The sequence below is a fragment of the Alosa sapidissima genome, chromosome 1, assembly GCF_018492685.1.
Source record: "Alosa sapidissima isolate fAloSap1 chromosome 1, fAloSap1.pri, whole genome shotgun sequence".
Lineage (NCBI taxonomy): Eukaryota > Metazoa > Chordata > Actinopteri > Clupeiformes > Clupeidae > Alosa > Alosa sapidissima.
In genome coordinates this window covers 42,290,473-42,318,120 of record NC_055957.1, presented here as the reverse complement: position 1 = coordinate 42,318,120, position 27,648 = coordinate 42,290,473, and the positions used below count along the sequence as shown (strand labels likewise).

Below are 27,648 nucleotides of genomic sequence, written 5' to 3'. Positions count from 1 at the left end.
AGTCTAAATGTGCCTTAGATCCATACTGGCAAATAGCAACGCAGAACAGATATGGATATGGATACGGAATGATTGCTGATTGAAGAATTGTGCAAAGGAGTTTCACACAGGTGTATCAGATTCAGACTTATGCAAGAAATCTCTACCACCTGTAAATAGATGTTTTCCTTTTGTAGGGAAACCAATAGAGTTGGGGTCTTTGAATGACATCTGTATTACGTAACTGTTTTGCAAAAGGGTGTGAGAAATGTGTAAACCTAATGAAAATGTGTGAACACATTTGCAAGAGATGACTGTGCTAAGAAGATGTTAATGAAGATGTTAATGAAGACCAACTGCAAGTTGTGCCTCTCCTGGTAGGGATGTAGTCAGGACTCAGAGCTCTGTTTGTCTTGCCCATATCTATAAGCTCCTGAACCCACTGAATATTTTTCCTCCACCCCCATACCCTGCCACCATACTGGTCCTCCACTAAAGTGCTCCAGTGGTTTTATGGTGAGGGGAATAAACAATAAATAAATAAAATAAGTGCAATGAAATTGATTTATTCATGTCCTTTCTTAAGATTTACTCCAGCAGGGAATGTTCTATTCTGTTATTAACTGTGCAGATCAAGAGCATTTCAAGTTCATTTTAGTCTACACATTAACAGTTAGACAGACAATAAGACGTTTAAACATACACCATGTGTCACTATCTTAATATTTTAGAAAGCCAAGCTTCCACATTTGAGTACATCATAATGTCAAGGTACAGTAGGCCTAAAATCTTACCTCATGCACAACACATGAAATCCCAAACAGGCAAAAGTGTATGTATGTTCAAGTGTTGTGCATGAGGTACGTTTTTTGGCCTACCTTGACATTATGACCTACTCAAACATGCAAGTCCCAAACAGGCAAAAGTGTATGCATGTATGTTATTACCTCTCATGATAGCTGACCAGTAACTGGGCTGGGTACGAGAAGAAGGCGCGTGCTTTGTGGTTGGGCAACATGCTCACTGGCTATGTTAGCTGGTCTTGCACTTGTGGCTTCATCATGTCTCTTATCATGTCTTTTATTGTATTCATTACAATGTCATTATGACACGACAACTCAACTGTTGATGAGACATATGAGTCAATATTTCCATTCCTCTTGCATACTTGCAGCCCTTGCATGTACAGAGTAGTTGACCACAAAGGTGACTTCCTTCACTGACCGAAGCTACTAAAGCACTTCAAGGAAATGTCTCCTCCCTTCACATTCTGTATGTGAAAGACGAAGATAGTTCTCAAAGTAACTCTGATATAGTATGAACTCAACCTTTTAGAACTCCAGCAATGACTCAGAATGGGAAAGCTCTCAGGAATATCATGCAGGCTAAAGAAACAGAGGTTGAGGGAAGGAGTACACTCTTCTATTCTTTCATTAAAGCATACCCTCATTGCTGTTCCACAGGACACAATAGTATTGAGGTTTTCTGAGGTGATCTCACAGACACCATAATTGTAGTTTTGGAAATCTTTTGAGTATATCGAAAATTATGCATTTCCTAGTAACCTTAAGTTTGTGCCATAGATCCTACAGAATTGCAGCTGTGTGCTTTGGGGTGCTTTGTGTTCTTCAAGCAGCGCTAAATGTTTCCCTACGTCTGTTGTGTGAGTTCTCAACACTGATACAGCAGTCACAAATCTCCTATATTTCCTCAAATAATAGACAGAAAACAAAATAGACACAAAAACACATGTGACGCAATGACACTTAATGTTTTCAGACCACAACAAGTTAGACACGCACGATTTCCAGGCTGAGTACTCCACAGTAAGTACAGAAAAAGACGTCTTACAGACAAGTCAACCATTGTTATGGAAAAAACACACTGAACTAAAACAGGAATGTAATAAGCTTCAAAGGAAACTCTATAATCTGGGTGAGCTATGTATGTAATATGTAATATTACAGAATATAAGAATACACAACAGTGTTCTCTCTCTCTCTCTTCTCTCTATTAATCTCTCCCTCTCTCGGTCTCATATCTCTGTGTGTGCGTGCGTGCGTGCATGCGTGTGTGTATGCCTGTGTGTGTGTGTGTGTGTGTGTGTGTGTGTGTGTGTACCTGTGTGTGTGTGTGTGTGTGTACCTGTGTGTGTGTCTGTGTGTGTGTGTGTACCTGTGTGTGTGTGTGTGTGTGTGTGTGTGTGTATGTGTGTGTGTACCTGTGTGTGTGTGTACCTGTGTGTGTGTGTGTGTGTGTGTGTACCTGTGTGTGTGTGTGTGTGTGTACCTGTGTGTGTGTGTGTGTGTGTGTGTGTGTGTGTGTGTGTGTGTGTGTGTGTGTACAGAGAAATTCCTTCAACAAGGATGGAGTTACTTCAATTCTAGTATTTACTTCATCTCCTCTGAGAGAAAGAGCTGGAGCTCCAGCAGGAAGGACTGCAGAGAGAGAAGTGCAGACCTGGTCATCATAAACAGTAGAGAGGAACAGGTATAGTGTCCACTGCTCTCTGTGTGTGAGTTTGAGTGTGATCTTGTATTGGTTTATTTGTGCATGTGACAGTGTGTAGGTGGGTTTTGCAAGCATGGTGGGTTGAAAGACAGACAGAAAGACAAAAACAAGAAATAATTAAAACATAATGAGAACATTTCAGGCAGACACAGATATATCCGTACAGCAATTGCTTGCTTGGTTAAGATGATTGTGTACTTTGTCCTTTGAACAGGAATATCTGAAAAGATTTGGTGTGGATATGTGGATGGGTTTAACAGATGCCGATAGTGAGGGGCTGTAGAGATGGGTAGACAATGAACCCTTGGTCACAGGGTAACACAAACATTTATTTATCTGGTATTTAAAGTTGCACAGAAGTATTTCACTTGCTTTATGAAATGTAATGTTGTTTCTATTTCAGGTACTGGATGAATGGTGAACCCAACAATGGTTTTGGACAGACAAACGAGAACTGTGCTGCCTTTAATTCTGTAGTACTCAACAATGTGAACATTTGGTTTGATACAAATTGCCACTTCGCTTTCAACTGGGTTTGTGAGAGAAGGGTTCATCTTTAGCCACAGCATACAGATATCTAACAGCTAAAATATAAATGCCAGAAATAAATAAATAAAATACTGTTTACAGTTTTTTCTGAATGCTTAAACACAACCGTGATTCTTATAGCACAATTTCTAAAACTATTAATACTTATAGCAAAACCACTCACTGAGTTCGCAAAACTAAAAGCACAAACACTGCTTTGCACTCAGTTTGCAATTTTGTAACACACACTTTGCACAACTGTAGGTACAATCCACTGCACAGCACTCTTTTTGCGGAACTGTAAACACAACTCACTGCTCAACCACTGCTTTACACTCAATTTCCAAATGATCAACACACTCCTAGCAAAACAATACACATGTATGGCTATTATTTACACTATTTTGCCAACTCTCTGGCACACTTTCTCATGTGAAAACTGTTTTAGATAATTAGTTCACTTTGCAATCAGCCTAAGCACTATAAATAAGCCACAGGTAATGTACAATGAGTACAATAGAAAGAGCAGGAAGAGTGAGAAGAATAAGAATTAGAGGAGGCCGAAGAATAGGACGTGGAGGTGAAGAAGTAGGAGGAAGAGGATGAGGAAGATGAGGAGGCGGAAGAGGAAGGGTAGGAAGAGTAGGAAATAGCCCTTTTACAGGCAAAAAAAAACAGTCTACATGTGGGGATATTGACCAGGCATCATGTCATCATGTAGACTGATTTTTTTTGTCAGTGAAATTGCTATTTTGTGTTTTGACTTGGAAAAACACACTTGTGCTTGTTTTGTTTTGTCTAAATAAACACCAATACTTGATGTTTGGATCCCTGTATGTTTACAGAACAATGACAAAAGTATAACCTCAAACTGACATAGTCTACCTTGTGCACAGAGAAAGCAAAAGCCAGATGTGTTTTTTATTCATACCATCAGTATGTAGTTGGCACATTGTGTGCTTATTATTGTGATGGCTTGTGTTTACTGTTTGATACGAAAACACCATTTTTACGAAGGTGTGAAGAGTTACAGTAAGCAAGGTGTGTTAGCTTTTGCAAGAGAACTACAATGTTTTGCTGATTTGGTGAAAGGTTTTCCTATTTGTGTGTAGAGTTTTGCAAAAATAGCCATAGTTACAAAAAATGTGCTTAAGCAATCAGAAAAAACTGTAATGGCAGCAAACATCATCAGCTTGTTGATGACAGCTCTTCTTTGTTAAACTTTGTATTTTGTACATAACTACAATGTTAATGTTATAGCCATGCATATAGTCTTTCAGTATTAACAAGACAGAGAGAGATATATACCCCATCACCATACTGGGGATGACAAAACCAAGAAAGATGTTTCTGAAGTCAGTAAAGACGAGGTTGTCTCTTTTACACATATGCCTGTAGAGGGTGCTCTTATGTCATGGTGTTTGTCAGTGTAAATGTTACACTGTAAAAGTGTAGTGACTAAAGCGCTCTAGTGGATTTAGGGTGAGGGGAATAAACAAGAATGTTGAATTAAGTGTGGAATTAAATAAAGTTGATTCATTAGATGCCCTTTCTTAAGATTTTTCTCCAGCAGAGCTTGTTTCAACCTGTGTCATCACATACGAAATAAGGCATGGTAAAAAAACTAACTATACCTTTGTAGAAGTATATTTGCTGCTTTCAGAGAGATCCCTGTGTGATGGCCTGCTCTCTGCTCATAACATTGTACTTCTGAATAATTATTTTTTTCTCCCATAACTTTGATTCTTTTTTTTTTGTAATGGCTCTCCATACACCTCCTCATGAAGTCCCCTAGGGTTTGAAATCTGATGGTGGGTAAACAATCTGCTGTTCTAAAATGACTGTATTTTGATACTCTGTTATTAGCTGTGCAGGTCAAGAGCATTTCAAGTTTATTTTAGTCCACACAGTACAGTAAGTCAGGCAATAAGATATTTAAACACACACAATATACTGTCACTATCTTAATATGTTAGAGAGCCAAGCCCAAGCTTACATGAGTAGGTCATAATGGCAAGGTAGGCCTAAAATCTTACCTCATGCACAACACATGAAGTCCAAAACAGGCAAAAGTGTATATGTATGTCATTAGCTCTCATGATAGCTGACATATGTAACTGGACTGGCCACAAGAAGAAGATGTCTGCTTTGTGGCTGGGCAACAAGTAAGCACACTGAAACTGATTTTTTGCAGCAGGGCATCATGCTTCCTGTCTATGTTGGTTGGTCTTGCAGTCGTGGTTTCATGTTTCATTGTGGTGTCTTTTATTTCAGTGTGTTCCCAAGGTTAGCCAGCTGCATAACAACAGCAGGAGTAACATATAGTCTGCCAAGACAAAAAACACTCATAATATAGCTTATGAATTTAAAAAAGAAGAAATGTGAAGCTTTGGGCTCTGTAGGAGACACAGTAAAGATGTGATTGTGACCAAATGTTCAGGAATTCGGTATGCCAAATATTAACAGTTAAACAGCTTTTAGTCTGGTTGCTGCTTTACATTACTGTATTCATGATTATTTCATTACGACATTACAACTCGGTTGTTTAGTTTCACATATGAAAAACCCATGAAGACAGTTTGAGTCAATATTTCCATTCCTCTTGCATACTTGCAGCCCTTGCATGTACAGAGTAGTTGACCACAAAGGTGACTTCCTTCACTGACCATATAGCTACCAAAGCACTTCAAGGAAATGTCTCCTCCCTTCACATTCTGTATGTGAAAGTTGAAGATAGTTCTCAAAGTACCTCTGATATAGTATGGACTCAGAAAGACTTAGTTTTTTCTGAATGCTTAAACACATGTTTTGTAACTATGGCTTTTTTTGTAAAACTCTACACACAAATGGCAAAACCACTCACTGAGTTCGCAAAACTAAAAGCACAAACACTGCTTTGCACTCAGTTTGCAATTTTGTAACACACACTTTGCACAACTGTAGGCACAATGGCTATTATTTACACTATTTTGCCAACTCTCTGGCACACTTTCTTATGTGAAAACTGTTTTAGATAATTAGTTCACTTTGCAATCAGCCTAAGCACTATAAATAAGCCACAGGTAATGTACAATGGGTATGATGGAGTGAGCAGGAAGAGTGAGAAGAGAAAAAAACAGACAAAAAAACAGTCTACATGTGGGGATATTGTTATGTCAGGCCTGGATACGTCATTCCAGAATATATTTTTCCCGGTGCCTTGGACTAGGACATTGCATGTGATGTAGACAGAATTTTGAGAGAGACGACCCGATGTAGACTGATTTGTTTTGTCTCAGTGAAATGCTATTTTGTGTTTTGACTTGGAAAAACCCACTTGTGTTTGTTTTGATGTGTGTAAATAAACACTAGTACTTGAAGTTGGGATCCCTGTATGTTTACAGAACTATGACAAAAGTATGACCTCAAACTGACATAGTCTACCTTGTGCACAGAGAAAGCAAAAGCCAGATGTGTTTTTTATTCATACTATTATATTTTGTACATAACCACAATGTTACAGTTTTTTCTGAATGCTTAAACACATTTTTTGTAACTATGGCTTTTTTTGCAAAACTCTACACACAAATGGCAAAACCACTCACTGAGTTCGCAAAACTAAAAGCACAAACACTGCTTTGCACACAGTTTGCAATTTTGTAACACACACCTTGCACAACTATAGCCACAATTCACTGCACAGCACTCTTTTTGCTGAACTGTAAACACAACTCATGCTTTACACTCAATTTCCAAATGATCAACACACTCCTAGCAAAACTATACACATGTATGGCTATTATTTATGCCATTTTGCCAACTGTTTGGCACACTGTGACATGTGAAAACTGTTTTAGATAATTAGTTCACTTTGCAATCAGCCTAAGCACTATAAATAAGCCACAGGTAAGCTGTCTGTGTGGAGTACAATGGAGAGAGCAGGAAGAGTGAGAATTAGAGGAGGCCGAGGAAGAGGACGTGGAGGTGAAGAAGTAGGAGGAAGAGGAGGAGGAATAGGACGCGGAGGTGAAGAAGCGAGAGGGAGAGGACAACAAGGACAAGGAGGTGAAGTTAGAAGGAGAGGACAAGGAGGAGCAAGAAGAGGACGAGGAGGGGGAAGAGGAAGGGTAAGAAGAGTAAGAAATAGAATTACTGATGACATCAGAGCTACAATAGTGGACCATGTCATCAACCATGGAATGACCCTGAGGGAAGCTGGCCAACGGGTTCAGCCTAACTTGAGCCGCTACACTGTAGCAAGCATCATACAGACATTTCGAAATGAGAATCGGTTAGTACAGTCACTTTTCACTAAGTTTTGTAGCACTGCCATACTCTAATGAGAAACAACAATACCATACATGTAAAAATACTGACATTGTTACTTTACAGAATTGCTAGACGTCCAGATGTTGGGGGCAGAGGAAGAATGTTCACTGCTGAACAAGAGACCCATATAGTCAATATGGTGATTGCAAATAATGCCATAAGGCTACGGGAAATACAGCAGCGCATAATTGAGGATAACATCAACTTCCAAAACATAAACAATGTGAGCATTTCTGCGTTATCTCGTATACTTGCCCGCAACAGAATCCGCATGAAACAAGTCTACAGGGTCCCTTTTGAAAGAAACAGTGACCGTGTAAAACAACTGCGATATGACTATGTGCAGGTAAGCTATAGTATCATTGCTACTGAATCTGGAAGTGCATACTGTAGTGCTGTGCATGGGCCTGCTATGCTGCATTTGTTTTGTCTTTTCCAGAGGGTGATGGAGCTAGAGGCAGATGCCATGGGTCATGAGCTGCTTTTTGTGGATGAGGCAGGTTTCAACCTCACTAAAACAAGGAGACGTGGCAGGAACATTATTGGACACCGTGCCATAATCAATGTCCCAGGACAACGTGGCGGTAACATCACTATGTGTGCAGCTATAAGTCAGAATGGCGTTGTTCACCATCATGCAACTCTAGGCCCATATAACACTGCACACTGTATTACATTCCTGTACACCTTACATAACATGCTCACTAATGTTCAGGGACAAGAGCAGACCAGATATGTCATCATATGGGACAATGTTAGCTTCCATAGGGCTGCTTTGGTCCGCAACTGGTTTACAGATCACCCGCTCTTCACTGTAGTCTACCACCCCCCATACTCTCCATTCCTAAACCCAATCGAAGAGATCTTCTCTGCCTGGCGCTGGAAGGTGTATGACCGTCATCCCCATCAGCGCATAGCCCTTTTACAGGCAATGGAGGAGGCATGTGGGGATGTTGACCAGACATCATGTCAGGCCTGGATACGGCATTCCAGAAGATATTTTCCCCGGTGCCTTGGACTAGAGAATATTGCATGTGATGTAGATGAAATTTTGTGGCCAGACCCAGAGAGACGACATGATGTAGACTGATTTTTTTGTTTTTCTCTGTGAAATGGTGCCGGGACACTGTAGTGTATGCAAACACTGCTCACCACTGGCAGAGTTTATGATCATAAAGTGCCGTCCTTTTTACCTGCCAAGGGAAATTACACAGTCTAATTACATTAGTCGCAGTATACATCCCGCCTACCAACAACAACAGCGATAAGAACGCGGCTCTCAGTGAACTGTACCAGGCTGTCAGTGAACAACAGACGGCACACCCAGACGGTTTCACCATCTTCACTGGAGATTTTAACCATGCTGATCTTAAAACTGTACTTCCAAAGCTACACCAGCATGTTGATTTTCCAACAAGGGGAGATAACATCCTGGACCTGGTCTACACTACACACAAAGGAGCATATAAAGCTACCCCCCTCCCCCACATTGGACTTTCAGACCACATAACTGTTATGCTAATGCCCGCATACAGACAAAGGGTAAAAGCAAACAAACCGGTTTGTAAGCAGGTAAAAGTGTGGCCTGAGGGAGCCTCCGATGCTCTTCAAGACTGCTTTGACACAACAGACTGGGAAATGTTTAAGCAGGCAGCCACTTACAACAACCGGACAGACATAGAGGAGTATACAGACACTGTAACCTCTTACATCACCAAGTGCATTGATGATGTGACCCACACAAAAGACATCATCACTCGGGCTAACTGGAAGCCATGGCTGACAGGGGATGTCCTCAGGCTGCTGAGGGCCAGAGACAAAGCCTACAGAGCTGGGGATGAAGCTGGCATGAGAACAGCGAGAGCCAACCTGTCCCATGGCATCAAGGAAGCAAAAAAGGAATACACTCACAAGATAACCACCCACTTCAAAGACAGCAGGAACGCACAAAGCCTATGGCAGGGCATTCAGGCCCTCACGGACTACAAGCCCGCGCCACAGAGCTGTGAGAGCAACATCCCTCTGCTCAACAACCTGAACCGCTTCTTTGCTCGCTTTGAAGCACAAAACAGCACCTGCCCACAGAAGACCCATCCCCCTCTACATGAGCAGCCCCTGTGCCTCTCTGCCGACAGCGTGAAGAGGACACTTGCTGCTATCAACACCCGTAAGGCAACAGGTCCAGACAACATTCCAGGTCGTGCGCTGAAGGACTGCGCAGGGGAGCTTAAGGATGTCTTCACAGACATCTTTAACACTTCCCTGAAGCAAGCCATCGTCCCATCATGTTTCAAAGCTGCCACCATCATACCTGTGCCGAAGAAAACTGCTCCATCCTGCTTCAATGACTACCGCCCTGTGGCACTGACACCCATCATCATGAAGTGCTTTGAGCGGCTTGTCATGTCACATATCAAATCCATTCTCCCCCCCACCCTGGACCCCTTCCAGTTTGCATACCGAGCCAAGCGGTCTACAGAGGATGCAATCTGCTCTGCCCTCCACCCAGCCCTCACCCACCTGGAAAAAAGAGACTCATATGTGAGATTGCTGTTTATAGACTTCAGTTCTGCATTCAACACCATAATACCACAACAACTCATCAGCAAACTTGACAAACTGGGACTCAGCACCTACCTCTGCAACTGGCTACTGGACTTCCTCTGTCAGAGGCCTCAAGTAGTACGTGTTGGCAACAATACCTCAAGCAGCATCACACTGAGCACAGGGGCCCCCCAAGGCTGCGTGCTCAGTCCGCTGCTCTTCACCCTGCTGACGCATGACTGCACTGCAACCTACAGCAACAATCACATAGTGAAATTTGCTGACGACACAACTCTGGTGGGTCTCATCACCAAGGGCGACGAGACCCAATACAGGTTGGAGGTCGACCATCTGACCACGTGGTGCAGGGACAACAACCTCCTGCTGAACGTCAGCAAGACCAAAGAGATTGTTGTTGACTTCCGGAGAGGTCACACCCAACACCTGCCACTGACCATCGACGGTGCTGTGGTGGAGAGAGCGAGCAGCACCAAATTCCTGGGGGTGCACATCAGCGAAGACCTCTCCTGGACCACCAACACTGCATCACTGGCGAAGAGAGCTCAGCGCCGCCTGTACTTCCTGCGGAAACTCAGGCGAGCAAGTGCTCCACCAGCCATCATGACCACATTCTACCGAGGCACCATTGAGAGCATCCTCTCCAGCTGTATCGCTGTGTGGGGCGGAAGCTGCACTGAATACAACAGGAAAGCCCTGCAGCGCATAGTGAACACAGCTGGAAGGATTATTGGTGCTTCACTCCCCTCCCTGAAGGACATTTACACCACCCACCTCACCCGCAAGGCGACCAAAATTGTGAGTGATGCAAGTCACCCCGCTCACAATCTGTTCGATCTACTGCCCTCTGGGAAGAGGTACAGAAGCCTGCGCTCCCGCACTACCAGACTCACCAACAGCTTCATACACCAAGCTGTAAGGATGCTGAACTCTCTCCCTCCTCTCCCCCCTCCACCCTCAGCTACATAACATCCTGGACATTGGACCCACAATGGCCGCGTGCACTACTCCACTTGCACACTTGCACACTTGTACACTTTACAACTTGTTGTTGTTGTCCTGAAAACACAACACATCTGCTGCTCTTACATAACTTGCACCACTATGTCACTTTCTTTCTTACTTAGGTCAAACAGAACTACACAAGCCTTTTATTGGCCTGACTTTGCACTAGTATTTTATTGACTGTCTATGCACAATTTTCAACCAAATTTTGCTGCTCTTATTTTTTTCATTATTATATGTGCCCTCTTATTTACTTACTTTTTTGTTTACTTGAATGTTATGTTTGTCTGTGGACTTAAATTGGTAAAATATGTCTTGTCTTCACCGTGGGATAGTGAGAAACGTAATTTCGATCTCTTTGTATGTCTGGAACATGTGAAGAAATTGACAATAAAGCTGACTTTGACTTTGACTTTGACTTTGACTTTGAAATTACTACAGTATTTTGTGTTTTGACTTGGAAAAAAACACTTGTGTTTGTTTTGATGTGTCTAAATAAACACTGTAATACTTGATGTTTGGATCCCTGTATGTTTACAGAACTATGACAAAAGTATTACCTCAAACTGACATAGCCTACCTTGTGCACAGAGAAAGCAAAAGCCAGATGTGTTTTTTATTTATACCATTAGTGTGTAGTTGGCACATTGTGTGCTTATTATTGTGATGGCTTGTGTTTACTGTTTGATACGAAAACACCATTTTTACGAAGGTGTGAAGAGTTAAGCAAGGTGTGTTAGCTTTTTCAAGAGAACTACAATGTTTTGCTGATTGGGTGAGAGGTTTTGCCATTTGTGTGTAGAGTTTTGCAAAAAAAGCCATAGTTACAAAAAATGTGCTTAAGCAATCAGAAAAAACTGTAATGTTATAACCATGCGTGCAGTCTAGTATTGTAGTATTACAGTAACAAGCACCATGACGAAAGATCACATGCAGTAAAATCAGCTTCCTACACCATTGCATGCTGGTTCACTGAACTAAAAAATGTCATGTCCATCAATAGATCATTTGTTTTTGTAAATGCACTAAAGAGGAATGTTTAAACTACTGTTGCTATTGGCCAAGGTACATAGATGTTTCACATGGGATGTTGTGGTCAGTCTGTCAAATTATGTGCATGCACACAAAAACCCACATGACTTCAAGTGAGCTAATTTTATACCCCTATTGTGTCTGAAAGCAAAGGACTTCCTGTTGTGTTTATCTGTTGGTTCGGCATATGTGTTTAAACCAAAACATATTTTACAGCAAGGTTAAGGTTAAGAAAAACCCAGTGTAACAAATGTACTAAGACATGCCGAACAAGGCAAAACCTCATAGGGATACCAGTAGGAGAGGGGGTTTAAACATCGAGGAGACGGCCTCACGGAGAGACCTAAGACAACGCCCTGGAAAAGGTAAGAGCATTCACACACTTTTAAAATCTTACTGCTACTAGCAGCACAAAAGCCAACGTATGCCAAGAAAATCTGAAACAATTAAATAAACTAGATGTACCGCATAGCGGTACAAAATATGACCGCCTGTATATCCGTTCCGCGAAAAATAAATCACACTTCAATTTGTCTCCATATTTTACTCCATCCCCCACTCTTGAAACTTTTGTGTATGCTTGTTTGGCATGAGTGTGTGTGTGCGGCTGCACAGAAAGTAGCCTACTGGTGCTGAAAAGGTGAATAGATTGTAGAATAGCCAAAGAAGATGTAGCATTGAGGGGTATTCCAGAAAGCAGGTTTACTGGCTTAACTGGGTATGTTAAAACAGAGTTAGCGGTAAACCTGGGATTTCAGTTCCAGAACGCTCAAATATGATCAGGCTATGTAAGTAACTATGGTAACATAGGCTCTGAACTGAACTGGGTATGTAAACCCAGAGTAAACGGTAAACCTGGGATTTCAGTTCCAGAAAGCTCAAAAATGATCAGGCTATGTAAGTAACTATGGTAACATAGGCTCTGAACTTAACCTGGTAGGGGGTAGGTTTTGTTCAGTTTATGTTCAATTATGTTCGGTTATTTCAGTGCATGTTCAATCAGGCCGCTATTTTTACACTTGTCACACAATGGCGTTTCATTTTGACGAAGGTCCGATTGACAAAGAAGCACAAAATCATGTAATATTCATCCGTGCAATTCACCGTGAGAGGGCGATAAGACCACGACATCACATGATAGCCTATCCATTCTTTTCCAAACGAGTTTTTCAAGAGCGCTTGAGTTTTTCAGCTGAATCCTAAATATAGGCTACTTGAAAAGCAGCATGGTGGATTAGAATAGAATAAAATAAATATTGAATGTAGGCATAGCCTATAGAAGTTTAAATATAGCTGTACAGCTCAGCCGGGTATGCATGTTGTCACTAAGTTTGGTTAAAAATGCTGATGGCATTTGGGATAAAATATTTTTTTAATAGGCTACACACGCTCTCCGACTGGGAGTTTCTGTAGTGTTGGAGACGCAGAGCATATCGGCAAGCTGTCGGTCGGTGCATAAAGTTTGCCTTGCGCTAAAGCAGTCCCTGCGCAACTTCATTCGTTTTCCTGGACACAAACCCACGAGGATCATTAATGTGTAGTTTCACCAACTGGCAGGTCAGTACATAGGTGCCAACTCTCACGCATTGGCCGTGAGACACACGCATTTGATTAGTTTCACACACTCACACGCCACACCCCCGATTTCTCACGCTGAAGTGTCAACCCGGTCGGTCAGATGCCTGAAAAATGAGTTTAGCCTATCTATAGATCTACCTGTTGAGCCACGGTTATGCTTTCAGAGACGGTGAGAGGGTTCAAGAGCACCCCCTGTCTGTGGAATTTTCTAAATTTTCTCTCATTTGCGATGCAACTTCAGAAGCCGTCCCAGGCGCATTCCCCCCGCATTTCCCCGGCTTCAGGTATGCTTTGAGTATTATTGAGTATTTTTCACGCTGAAGTGTCAACCTGGTAGGTCAAATACCTGGCAGATGAGGTTCAACTAAACTAAACCTATACATATGATATCACACATCAGGTGAACGTGCAGAATCTAAGCTTTCCAATGATATTAGCGCCAAGTTGCTGTGATAAATGGTTCGCGAGAAAATTAACATTGAACCGACGTGCAATTTAGGCTAATCATATTTGGATTTTGCACACAGTGCACACCCATTACTCTCGGTTTAATATTTCACTAACCCTTCACACAACACGTGGCAAACCCAATATCACAATAAACAGCAAACCGTACCGAATACGAGGATATAAAGCATGCCTCTGTGCAATAAGTGGTTCCTGAGTAATCCGGTTTTGAAATTGCAACACATTTCTACATAGCCTCACTGGGGCGAAATTATAATGTATTCTAATGTAAACTATTTGTCAGTAGGCCTACATACATTTTTGTAAATTGCTCAGCCATAGATTATCCCACCATCATGGTTCTTATATTGTCAGGTTCCAGCCAATCCCATTACAGATAAATGAATATATTTATATTGGCATGCTTCCTAGTGACATTAATGCAAAAATATGAAGAAAATCAAATAACGAGACACAAATATTGATATAAAGCCTGACATAAGCCATATGCAAACATTCACATCATGCAGATATGGGTACATCCTGAAAAAGGAATAGCATGTAGGCTATAGGCTATGGCCATTACAATGACCAATATATTATCTTAAATAAACCAGCTGAATAACACAGGTGACCACTTCTGCATAATTTCATTGAGTGCTGAAATGTACACACATTTTTGAACATTTCTGAACTGTGAAATGTAGCATATGTTTTTGTGGTTGTGAACTTATTGCAATATCACCATAACTATTCCACCTGTGTGTGCATGGTTATAATTCTGAAGTGCAAAATAGCTTAGGCTACAGCACAAATATTTCCATAAAAATAAGCAAGTTTGACCTCTGAATTTATTTTGAAAGTGCACCTGATTGATGCATTTAAAAGTTAAAATATACAAACATTTCTTAAATTCTTACAAAACACCCACCCACTTTTTAAAATTGTTAGTTTGGACCCCCCACCCCCACCCCACACACACACACACACACACAAACACTTTTGCCGTGCGAAATACCAGTGCTGTTTTCAGCATCTGTTTAGTGCTTCATTGTCATTTTCATTGGATTCTCCCATTTGCGCGTAAATCACTCATAAACTTTTTTTTTTTGTTACACGCATTCTCCCATTCCGCTTCTGTCACACACACAGTGACAAGCGCCAAATCCCCCGCAGTGTTGAAGAGATCAGTCATCCCCTCACTTTTGATAAGGTAAAAAGCCTTATAGGTACGCCAAATAATAACCTATAGGTTTACGCTAGGCTATGTAAAACTCCCCATTAACAGCATCACGTCACTAACCACAGCTAAGACTGCACAATCTCTATTCACTCTGTTGGATATCTGAAGCCAGTTTGTCTACTTAGATACTGTAAATCCTCAAATTATGGCCGGGGTCTTAAGACAAAGTACAGGCCTTTAGGGGCAGGATTGTATTCGAGACAGCCCTTTATTTCTTATGCGAGTTTTATTTTGAGACATGCGTTTCTTGGAGCGGCATACTGATAGGCCTTCAAAAGCATGACATTTTCGGTTTAGTTTGATATTTAATTTACTTTTGGACTGTTTGATTATATTGTTAAATGTTCGGACTGATGGGCACTGAAATCTGGGGAGGTATTTGATGATCACTATTACGTTCCATGTAGTTGAAAGAGTGTCGGGATTTCAAACAAACCATCCGCTTTCATGCGTTCATTGAACGTCTGCGGTGCTGTAATGGAAACCTTATTGCGTAGCCAAGTAGCCTATTGAGTTATTTTTAAATTATGCATGATTTACTTTTTATTAATTTCGTAGGCTGGCTTTATTTTGTTATATAGAAGTATCTAAATAACCTGTTAAAATGTACCAGAATTCAGGAAATTGCATCTAGTCCAAAAAATGTTTTCTGGGGGAGGACCCCCATACCCCCCCTCTGAAATGTCCCACCCACTTTCACAATGCCTCCGACGCCCATGGTCCTAGTAGTAGGCTAGATCCTTTTGATACCAATGTTCATTTAACTCTGGGACCCTGGTCCCAGGGATGGATTACTGCACGGGCATTCTGGGCCCAGACCCAGGGGCCCAAGGTGTCAGGGTGCCCTGAAGCCCAAGCCTTTGCATGGAATCATTGCCTCAATATCAACACATCAGGATGTAGGCTATGAATCTGATTGAATTTAGTATTGGCCATCCCCAAAATGCTAGCATGACGAGCCAGACCCACATTAAAATGTAGGGTCTGGGCACTCACCGTTCGCAGTGCTCAGTCCGAGGGGTGGGATAATCGGTTGTCTTTCAAATTCCCTCTGCACGCAATAGGACAGCGCTGAGTCCCATGCGTTTTCCCACCAGCGGAGCTAGTTGGCTAGTTCAAACTTTTGCCATCTCAAAACAAGCGTAACTCGTGTCACACTGTTGGCCAACAGCAATATCCATCTTCTTTGTTTTCAAGTAGCAGGGAATTTAAGCCAAACCGTTGCAACTCTGCCATCAATCATTATGTTATGCCCCCCTAACGACTCTATAGACGATTTGATTGGCCTGATAGAAGTTTAATTTTTCGAGCTCACAAGCCAATGGAGAGTTGCTAGACTAGCCCTGGAAGCAAATGTAATTTGCTGCCGCTAGGGTGTGTCTAGATTTCTAAGCTACCAAAATGCACCAGAATACAGGAAATCACATCAAACAAATGAAGAAAATTCTGGGGGAGGACCCCCAAACCCCCCTTCCACATGTGCGACAATTAGTGGGGAGCCCTTAATACATGTGGCCCCAGGGGCCCGAAAGTTCATAATCCGTCCATGCCTGGTCCCTACACCTGAGAACCACTGATGTACGTTTTTTTTTTACTGTACGGTATAATGCTGAATGAGCCAAACAAAAATTTCCGCAGCAAAATTTTGGTTGGCCCCACCAAATCTCACTCCAAGGTTTTTTGAAAAGTTGGCAGCCCTGTCAGTATCACTTATTAAATTTTCCAAATGTGCACTGAAATGTGTCCAATAGGCTACCCATGCCTTCCGACATTCACCCTTCCGATGATGGAGCGCAAAAGTTTAGTTACTTGGCCCACAGCTGCAGAACCCGTGTTAAAATAGAAAATTACATTTGGGATTCTCAAAGAATTCTATGGCCCACTCAATCTGTGACAAGGTAGGCTAGTTTAAAAAAACATCATTCAAAGCTGTCAATACAATACGTGATGTCCAGTGAATTATTTAATTGTGCTTTTGACATTAAATAGGCTATCCTAAACGTACGCATTTACACGGTCAGTTAGGCTGTTCTCTGCCAAGCAAGGTCTCGGACGCAGGCGCTTAAGTATTGCTCTTTTTTTGTTACAGTTCTCTCCTCGTAAGACTACTCCGCCTCTGAAAAATACGGTGCTCTTCGTTTCGCCGGTTTCACTCATTGTTTCGACTCTCAATAGATGATGCCTTTATAAGTTCGCCGTGAACGCGCACAACTCTAGGTTATCTAACACAGGGTTGATTGAACTAACTGGTAACCGGTGTTTTGGAACCGACAGCTCGGGTTTAGTCGCCACAGGTTCAGACAACCCAGAGGTTAAGTTTTATCTCAGTGTTTGTTAAACCTCCTTTCTGGAATACCCCTCTGTTATAAAACCTTTAAAATCTCTAAACAATCACAAGTAGGGCAGTTCATCACAGTTCATCCATTGCAACTGGATTGATGAAAGGTCACTTACACCTGTAGGCTACATTGTATTTGGGAAAAGCAAAAGGTATCAGCATAATGTTATTTATTTATTTATTTATTTATTTATTTATTTATAAACAAAAACATCTCTGTCAGAGGGGTATTCCAGAAAGCAGGTTTACTGGCTTAGCTGGGTATGTTAACCCAGAGTTAGCGGTAAACCTGGGATTTCAGTTCCAGAAAGCTCAAAAATGATCAGGCTATGTAAGTAACTATGGTAACATAGGCTCTGAACTGAACTGGGTATGTAAACCCAGAGTAAACGGTAAACCTGGGATTTCAGTTCCAGAAAGCTCAAAAATGATCAGGCTATGTAAGTAACTAACTTAACCTGGTAGGGGGTAGGTTTTGTTCAGTTTATGTTCAATTATGTTCGGTTATTTTAGTGCATGTTCAATCAGGCCGCTATTTTTACACTTTTGTCACACAATTCATTTTGATGAAGGTCCGATTGACAAAGAAGCACAAAATCATGTAATATTCATCCGTGCAATTCACCGTGAGAGGGCGATAAGACCACGACATCACATGAGAGAGTGAGTCACATAGAGTTTTTCAGCTGAATCCTAAATATAGGCTGTAGGCTTGAAAAGCATTCTCCATCCCTACATTACACATGGTGCTAGCTAGCCTACACCATAGTGGACATTTGTCTTTGGCCCACCAGATAGATGGACAAACAACATCTCAGACACATTGAAGATATAATTAAAACAAGTACAGTAGCCTACAAAAAAGGGAAAACATATAGAAAATTAATAAATATGTTTAAATAAAGACTGCATAACAGCTGTCATGCAGGTAGGGCTATGCGTGTTGTCGCTAAGTTTGGTTAAGAATGCTGATGGCATTTTGGATAAAATAGTTTTTAATAGGCTACACACGCGCTCTCCGACTGGGAGTTTTTGTAATGTCGGTCGGTGCGTAAAGTTTGCCTTGCGCTAAAGCAGTTCATTCGTTTTCATGGACACAAACCCACGAGGATCATTAGTACCCAACTGGCAGGTCAGCATCACTTGTCTGTCTTAGCTGGTGAGCTTCAATTAACGGGCTTTGGCTTTTTCAGAATGTCCTTATGGTCGAATGGATAGGTCATAGGCCACTTCTCTTTTTATATGTGATTATGCTTCACATCTTATCACAAACGTGGAGGCGAAATGGCAGGGCTCAGTAGACCTACACGATGCCAGGAATGATGTAGCCTATCCGGGAGGCTAATTTGAGCGACACATTTCAACAGAGTGCGTTAGGGCAGGCCTTCACCTTACTAGAATATTATCAGATCCACTACAGACTTATTAATGTGTAGGCTGTAACTTAATGTTATATGTGCAATTACAGGACAACTTGATGGGTATGCTACTGGGGGATAGAGGATAGGCTACCCATGCCTTCCGACATTCATCACCCTTCCGATGCTGGAGCGCAAAGGTTTAACTTGGCCCACAGCTGCAGAACCCGCGTTAAAATAGAAAATTACATTTGTGAATCTCAAGGAGTCTATGGCCCACTCAATCTGTGACAAGGTAGACTAGTTGTCATCATTCAAAGCAGTCAATACAATACGTAATGTCCACTAAATTATTTGATTGTGCTTTTGACATAGGCTATCCTAAACGTACGCATTTACACGGTCAGTTAGGCTATTCTCTGACACTGAGATAAGGTCTCGTTCCTTGGCAGATGCTCAAGTATTGCTCTTTTTTTGTCATCACAGTTCTCTCCTCCTCGTAAGCCTCGAGGAGAACTTGCTACTCCACCTCTGAAAAATACGGTGCTCTTCGTTTCGCCGGTTTCACTCATGGTTTCGACTCTCAATAGATGATGCCTTTATAAGTTCGCCGTGAACGCGCACAACTCGAGGTTATCTAACACAGGGTTGATTGAACTAACTGGTAACCGGTGTTTTGGAACCGACAGCTCGAGTTTAGTCGCCACTGGTTCAGACAACCCAGAGGTTAAGTTTTATCTCAGTGTTTGTTAAACCTCCTTTCTGGAATACCCCACAGTTCCATGCCGTTTTCAACAGCTATCAAAAACAAAGGTCATTTTTGGATGGATGGATTTTTTGTGAATGTTTCTTCTTCTACATAAGATTTTAGTCATCTTTAGTTCATGTAATACTTTATTGTCAATGCACAAATTAAGTAACAGTAGTCTGAAACGAAATGCTGTTTTACATCTAACCAGTGGTGCAAATTAGCCTGGCATTGGCCTGTCTACGTACTTCCGGTCGATTTATTTTCCCTACTGCGAAGTCAGAGAGTCTGGTTTCCAGGCTAGGTGCAAATAACTGACATGTCCAAATGGGCCTTGATGAAATGCGTCGCTAGACTGTTCATACAGATTTTAACGGGCCAAAGTTGAAGAGCTGTTGTCCGTTATTGTTCGTGCAAATATAGGCTGATTCATGTTCCCTTGCATTGTGTAACTGAGGTCCATGGCTAGTCTGGCTTTCACCAGACCAAGCTCAATCTTTTAAGAAATCAAAAAATAAATAGCGGGCAGATCAGGCTGGGTTCACCCAGCCTAGTCCATAGGCACCGATATTGTTTAATTTTCCGATTGAGATATCCACGCTCTGTCTATTCTAAATGCATCAGGGAGTTATGACAAAACTGTAACTAACAAACTAGATCCTAATAGAAAGCTGTTAGCTTCCCTAAGCTACAGGTAGGCTTATAAGGTAGGCCTATTTACAACATAGCCTATTGACAATTTATGCTGGCGACACAAATAAAATCTCCTTTGGAAACCAATGGCTTACGCCTTACAGTATCAAGCGGACTTAAACTGCCATATCGTGGCGAAAAGTTGTAAAAAAATTCACGCAGCTCCATGAGTCAAGGAAAGCGCGAATGAAGTAGCCACTAGTGGGCATATCGATCCAAATATCGATAGTATCGATACCAACATTGATATTGATATCGGATCGATACCAGCGTGATGGGATCGATACTTTAATTTTAGTTCACTTTCAATATCTCTTAATTTGTTCAAAATGTTCCTGTTTCACCCAGGGCTAGCCTACAGTCATGCAAACACCATTCCTTTCACATTTTGCATGCCCTCTTTGCAATGTTATGTTGCTGAAATGTTTGTAAACTATTAACAGTGGAAATCATAAAATCATTAGTCATAGAATTGTATTCAAATTTAGTATATTGATGTTTTATTCATGTCATAAATCATGACACACTGTTCTCCCCTATATAAAAGTATATAAACTGCTTTTAGTCACAAATATCAGTATTGGTATCGGTATCGGCAATACTGGCCCTATATTTAATTGGTATCGGATCGAAACCAGATTTTACAGTATCGCACACCACTAGTAGCCACTTCTAAATGGGACCCACTACACAGTAGATTAAGGTGTGTTGCTAAAGCAGCCATAATGAAATGAAGGTGTCATTGAATACTTCACACACACGTGCTTTTTAATTTCACAGACTACAACTACCAAGCTGGAATCAAAGCACATCGATTCCCCTCTCACACCCTGCACGCACTTAGAACAAAATAAACAGGCGTCTCAGTCTCACGCATGTATAGACAAAACTGTATCAGACCGGTGTAACGTTGGTAATTCTTCCATTGCACAGAATGATTTTTGTAGCACGTGCAACAAATGACAGTCGAAAGATACAATTACAGTGCTGCTATCAATTTGCTTGGTATAACCGCATTTATAGTTTTCTACAAATGCAATCAATCAAATTGGCCTCATCACTCAACCAACGCTATGGTAACATTACCTAGGTCCTTATTGATATTATAAGATTAACGTACCTGCAGTAAAAACCAAGCATGTCCGATAAACATCCTCAGATTTATTTCGGCTTCAAGAAGAAATGGAAATTACATTTCATGTGAACATCAACCTATCCTTATTAGACGTTCTCTGCGGTAAACTACACTCCTTGTATGAAGCGTCCATTGTTTTTCCAACCCACTTTTAACTTCCAACAATTACGTCTCACTGCAACGACGCGCCATCTAGTGGACAAACGACTACTTGTCGCCAATACTGGAAATGCAGCCATGATGATGATGATGAATATTTATTTTGGCTTTCTTTTAATCCTACTGAATTTGTAATTATGTATCGGCCGTTCTAATACCGATAGTATGTGGGTGCCTGTGTGCATGTGTATGTGTGCACCGCCATCTACAGGCCAATGAGTGTACAGTCACTAAATGTACACATAATCTATTTTTTTTTAGACCCCCCCCCATGGATGAAATTCTACGAAACTTGGCATACCCCCAGAGAATGCCAGGTCAATCATACACATAAAATTTGGTGCAGTTCTGAACATCTTAAGATAGGGGCGATTAAAGCAGAATAATATTGCATTTTCATTTTTTACGGGGGGGGGGGGGGGCAAATCACAAATGAGTGATTATGGGCCAGATTGATGTGGGCCCTTGAGACCAACATACCATAAAAGATTCTTCATCCTCAGTGCCACGGTTCAGGTAGTTATTTAGGAAAAACTGCTTTTTTTGCGGTTTGGGGGGCCCAGCATGGGGGGGGGGGGGGAGTGGCCCCTGGGGACGAAACGAAATTTCATGTGCCCGGTGTCCAGGGTATCGTTGACCAAAAATTCAGGAAGTAGATGACGGAAAAAAAAAAAAAAACTTTGACAATCCCTATATGACCGCTTCGCTAGCGGCGGTCATAATGATTGTTCTAATAACCAGGATACATTATATAAAAATGTATTTAACTTTTAAAATTATTAACATTTATTTAATTAAATTTATTTAACAGAATCACTTGACTGAATTGCATAACTCTATTGCACTGAAGCTTTGTAGGAAGTGTTTAGCATTTAGTGTTAGCATTATACTCTGCTCTCTATTCAAAAGTTGATCGGTGATTTCTTGATTGAAAGGTGATTTCTTTCTCCTGAACAGGATATGGTGTTTACAGGCTGGCTGGTGTATGTTTTGGAGTACTGTCTATTCTGCAAGCAGCACTTAATGTCTCACTACGCCTTTACTGTGAGTGCTTTTGTTTTAGCCAATGGGGGCAATACTGATGCCATGTGGAAGACAGTGTTGTTCTTTCCCAACTAGACTCTAAAATCCTTTACAGTTTTTTTTTTTTTTTCGATTGCTTTGACCTGCTTAAGGAAATGACAAGTTATAGTTCAATGTAATTTGTCTTGTCTAGGTGCTTACTGTAAGTCTTATGTCAATGACAGTTATTTCTTGGGAGGAATGAATACAATTATTTTTTATTCAGTACATTTTGTCTTTTCAGATACCACAAAAATGAGAAAGAAATGGAACAGACATAGAAAAAAATGCTCATTTTGAGAACTAGATTTTGCATTTTGTTGTCCAATGTGTAATGATTGATTGAAATCACATAGTGATTTGACGACAGGATGTGTTGTTTGAAGGCAATATTTGCTTTTGCTGCATGTTTTAAGTGTTTTTAGAGAGCAACAGCCTTTTGCAAGCAAAATGTGTCATTTTGGCCAGAATGCTTTTGTTCAGACACGGGTGTTAACTGTTTTGAGAACGTGATATCAGAGTTGACACAAGCATCAAAACGATGAAGAAAAATTGTAATGCTCAATTTAGACGGCCAAGAGACACCATGTGGTATTAAGCATTGATCTCTTACAGTTCACACCGGTGTTGGGACCAACGCCAGCTGGAATGAAGACAGTGAGCCGCTTAAGGCTGCAACAGAGCAGCTGCAAGCCAGCTACAACTACGTAACCACAGAGAGAGACCAGCTACTGGCCAATTTCACAAACCTGATGACAGAGAGAGACAATCTTCAGAGAAGACTCTCTAAACTTGGTGAGTAAACTTGGGAGCCTCCGATGCTCTTCAAGACTGCTTTGACACAACAGACTGGGAAATGTTTAAGCAGGCAGCCACCTACAACAACCGGACAGACATAGAGGAGTATACAGACACTGTAACCTCTTACATCACCAAGTGCATCGATGATGTGACCCACACAAAAGACATCATCACTCGGGCTAACTGGAAGCCATGGCTGACAGGGGATGTCCTCAAGCTGCTGAGGGCCAGAGACAAAGCCTACAGAGCTGGGGATGAAGCTGGCATGAGAACAGCGAGAGCCAACCTGTCCCGTGGCATCAAGGAAGCAAAAAAGGAATACACTCACAAGATAACCACCCACTTCAAAGACAGCAGGAACGCACAAAGCCTATGGCAGGGCATTCAGGCCCTCACGGACTACAAGCCCGCGCCACAGAGCTGTGAGAGCAACATCCCTCTGCTCAACAACCTGAACCGCTTCTTTGCTCGCTTTGAAGCACAAAACAGCACCTGCCCACAGAAGACACATCCCCCTCTACATGAGCAGCCCCTGTGCCTCTCTGCCGACAGCGTGAAGAGGACACTTGCTGCTATCAACACCCGTAAGGCAACAGGTCCAGACAACATCCCAGGTCGTGCGCTGAAGGACTGCGCAGGGGAGCTTAAGGATGTCTTCACAGACATCTTTAACACTTCCCTGAAGCAAGCCATCGTCCCATCATGTTTCAAAGCTGCCACCATCATACCCGTGCCGAAGAAAACTGCTCCATCCTGCTTCAATGACTACCGCCCTGTGGCACTGACACCCATCATCATGAAGTGCTTCGAGCGGCTTGTCATGTCACATATCAAAGCCATTCTCCCCCCCACCCTGGACCCCTTCCAGTTTGCATACCGAGCCAAGCGGTCTACAGAGGATGCAATCTGCTCTGCCCTCCACCCAGCCCTCACCCACCTGGAAAAAAGAGACTCATATGTGAGATTGCTGTTTATAGACTTCAGTTCTGCATTCAACACCATAATACCACAACAACTCATCTGCAAACTTGACAAACTGGGACTCAGTACCTACCTCTGCAACTGGCTACTGGACTTCCTCTGTCAGAGGCCCCAAGTAGTACGTGTTGGCAACAATACCTCAAGCAGCATCACACTGAGCACAGGGGCCCCCCAAGGCTGCGTGCTCAGTCCGCTGCTCTTCACCCTGCTGACGCATGACTGCACTGCAACCTACAGCAACAATCACATAGTGAAATTTGCTGACGACACAACTCTGGTGGGTCTCATCACTAAGGGCGACGAGACTCAATACAGGTTGGAGGTCGACCATCTGACCACGTGGTGCAGGGACAACAACCTCCTGCTGAACGTCAGCAAGACCAAAGAGATTGTTGTTGACTTCCGGAGAGGTCACACCCAACACCTGCCACTGACCATCGACGGTGCTGTGGTGGAGAGAGCGAGCAGCACCAAATTCCTGGGGGTGCACATCAGTGAAGACCTCTCCTGGACCACCAACACTGCATCACTGGCGAAGAGAGCTCAGCGCCGCCTGTACTTCCTGCGGAAACTCAGGCGAGCAAGTGCTCCACCAGCCATCATGACCACATTCTACCGAGGCACCATTGAGAGCATCCTCTCCAGCTGTATCGCTGTGTGGGGCGGAAGCTGCACTGAATACAACAGGAAAGCCCTGCAGCGCATAGTGAATACAGCTGGAAGGATTATTGGTGCTTCACTCCCCTCCCTGAAGGACATTTACACCACCCACCTCACCCGCAAGGCGACCAAAATTGTGAGTGATGCAAGTCACCCCGCTCACAATCTGTTTGATCTACTGCCCTCTGGGAAGAGGTACAGAAGCCTGCGCTCCCGCACTACCAGACTCACCAACAGCTTCATACACCAAGCTGTAAGGATGCTGAACTCTCTCCCCCCTCTCCACCCTCAGCTACATAACATCCTGGACATTGGACCCAAAATGGCCGCCTGCACTACTCCACTTGCACACTTGCACACTTGTACACTTTACAACTTGGTGTTGTTGTCCTGAAAACACAACACTTCTGCTGCTCTTACATAACATGCACCACTATGCCACTTTCTTTCTTACTTAGGTCAAACAGAACTACCCAAGCCTTTTATTGGCCTGACTTTGCACTAGTATTTTATTGACTGTCTATGCACAATTTCAACCAAATTTTTTCTGCTCTTATTTTTTTCATTATTATATGTGCCCTCTTATTTACTTATTTACTTACTTTTTTGTTTACTTGAATGTTATGTTTGTCTGTGGACCTAAATTGGCAAAATACGTCTTGTCTTCACCGTGGGATAGTGAGAAACGTAATTTCGATCTCTTTGTATGTCTGGAACATGTGAAGAAATTGACAATAAAGCTGACTTTGACTTTGACTTTGACTTTGAGTCACTAGTCAGGAAATATGGTTATACCTCTATGATATCCGTATGGCCTTTATGACCGTTGTTTTGGGAGTAAAGCTATTCATTAATTCATTACATTTATTATTGCAGTTTTCAGAGAAACAGCCATTTTGTTAGCTGTTGTTCATTCCAATTCTTTGATATTCTATATTAAAGACTGAGGCCATTTTATATTGTCAAAGGCATTGAACATTGTGTGTTTTTTACATGGCCTTTTCTACTCTGCACTTTTACTAAACAGAAGCTGCCAGTGCACATGGCTGGAAATATTTAGGCTCCAGCTTCTACTTCATCTCCTCTGAGCGCAGAACCTGGAAGGAGAGTAGGCATAACTGCAAAGAGAGGGGCGCAGATCTAGTGGTCATAAACAGCAGAGAGGAACAGGCAAGCGTGTGTGTGTGTGTTTGAGTGTGTGCGTGTGTGTGTGTTCTGGAATCCCCTAATTCATTAGATGCATTTTTCTCCCCCCCAAAGAATTTTGTAGTTGACTTTGGGAGAAAAATGGAAAACATTTTATGGATGGGAGCAACAGACCATGACAGAGAAGGAGTTTGGCAATGGGTGGATGGAACTCCAGTCCTTACTGGGTGAGAGCTTCAGGATATGAAAATGTGCAATTACATTAACTGACTCAATCACTTTTTATGAACTTTTATATTTTTTTATTTACTTTACTTGATTTACTTTTTTTAATTAAAAATATATACATCATCAAAGAATATCAATTTAAATGTGAGTTGAAACATCCATACTTAAGTTGGCCCCATTACTATTTGCAAGCTGTGAGCAACAGTTTCAAGGTAGCTGTTCCGATGGTTGCCTGCAGTTTTACTGTATATGATCAATTTACTGTTCTTGATGATTTTGTTTTCAAGGTACTGGATAAATAACCAACCAGATAATGGCTTAATGGGAGAGGACGAGGACTGTGTCGCTCTCCAGCCTGCCAGATATAACTCATTAAAAACCTGGGATGATGCCCCATGTGACCTTAAACTTCACTGGATCTGTGAAAAAGTTGCCCATCTTTAGTTGTTTTCCCAAATCCAATAGCAACATAGACACACAGATTAATACCTATAATGAAAAGCTACTGACCATATGTCATAGCACAGTGGCGGTTGCTGATCTTTGGAAAAGGGGAGGCTCTGATAAAAATGGTCAATTATTAAATTAATATTATTAAGGTGCTATATTGTTCTTTGAGGGCAAAAATGATCCCAAAACCCAGAATAGACCAAACAGTAGGCTATAGAGTTGGCATGGCAGACATGGCAGCTTGGGGGGAGTTTAGGCTAGCCTTCTAGAGTTATTTCTCTGTGTACGTTCATCTGCCTTGCTGTTTTATTTTTAATCTCCCCTGGTGGGCTTTTAAAATTCAAGTAAACATTAGCATAATGTAGCATACACCGTTATATAGCGTACTACCTAATTTAGCCAAAATACACAACTGAAACAAAAGCAAGTTACAAGCTATGTAACTCCACATTACAGTTTTACTTACAGTCTGCTATTTACAAAGACAAATAGAAACTGTATTGCTCACAAATTATGATAATTTGAGCTGCAACTTGCCTTGCGTCTCGACTTCACCTGCCAACACTATCGCATCCCTTGAACTTGAACCACTTCCTGTCAGATCGCAACATATGTTGTCAATCAAAAAGAGTCCAGCCTCTATGACTCTTCCTCCAATCATCATACAGAAGCTCGCCGTCCGGGCCATAGATATTA

The 27,648-nt window shown here is 41.9% G+C and overlaps 2 protein-coding genes across 2 annotated transcripts; both read left to right on the top strand.

Moving 5' to 3' along the window:
- Positions 1 to 1,161: 1,161 nt before the first annotated feature.
- On the top strand, positions 1,162 to 3,139 carry LOC121704778 (C-type lectin domain family 4 member K-like). The gene is made up of 5 exons (XM_042085289.1): positions 1,162 to 1,642; positions 1,747 to 1,914; positions 2,327 to 2,469; positions 2,705 to 2,805; positions 2,894 to 3,139. Exons 1-4 carry the CDS (start codon positions 1,528 to 1,530, stop codon positions 2,771 to 2,773), a joined length of 495 nt encoding a protein of 164 aa, XP_041941223.1. The 5' UTR covers positions 1,162 to 1,527; the 3' UTR covers positions 2,774 to 2,805; positions 2,894 to 3,139.
- Positions 3,140 to 12,078: 8,939 nt separating this feature from the next.
- Positions 12,079 to 27,591, top strand: LOC121712345 (CD209 antigen-like protein E). Its single transcript, XM_042096554.1, has 6 exons — positions 12,079 to 12,290; positions 22,582 to 22,668; positions 23,302 to 23,481; positions 26,156 to 26,298; positions 26,389 to 26,501; positions 26,790 to 27,591. Exons 1-6 carry the CDS (start codon positions 12,188 to 12,190, stop codon positions 26,944 to 26,946), a joined length of 783 nt encoding a protein of 260 aa, XP_041952488.1. The 5' UTR covers positions 12,079 to 12,187; the 3' UTR covers positions 26,947 to 27,591.
- The last annotated feature ends 57 nt before the right edge of the window (positions 27,592 to 27,648 follow it).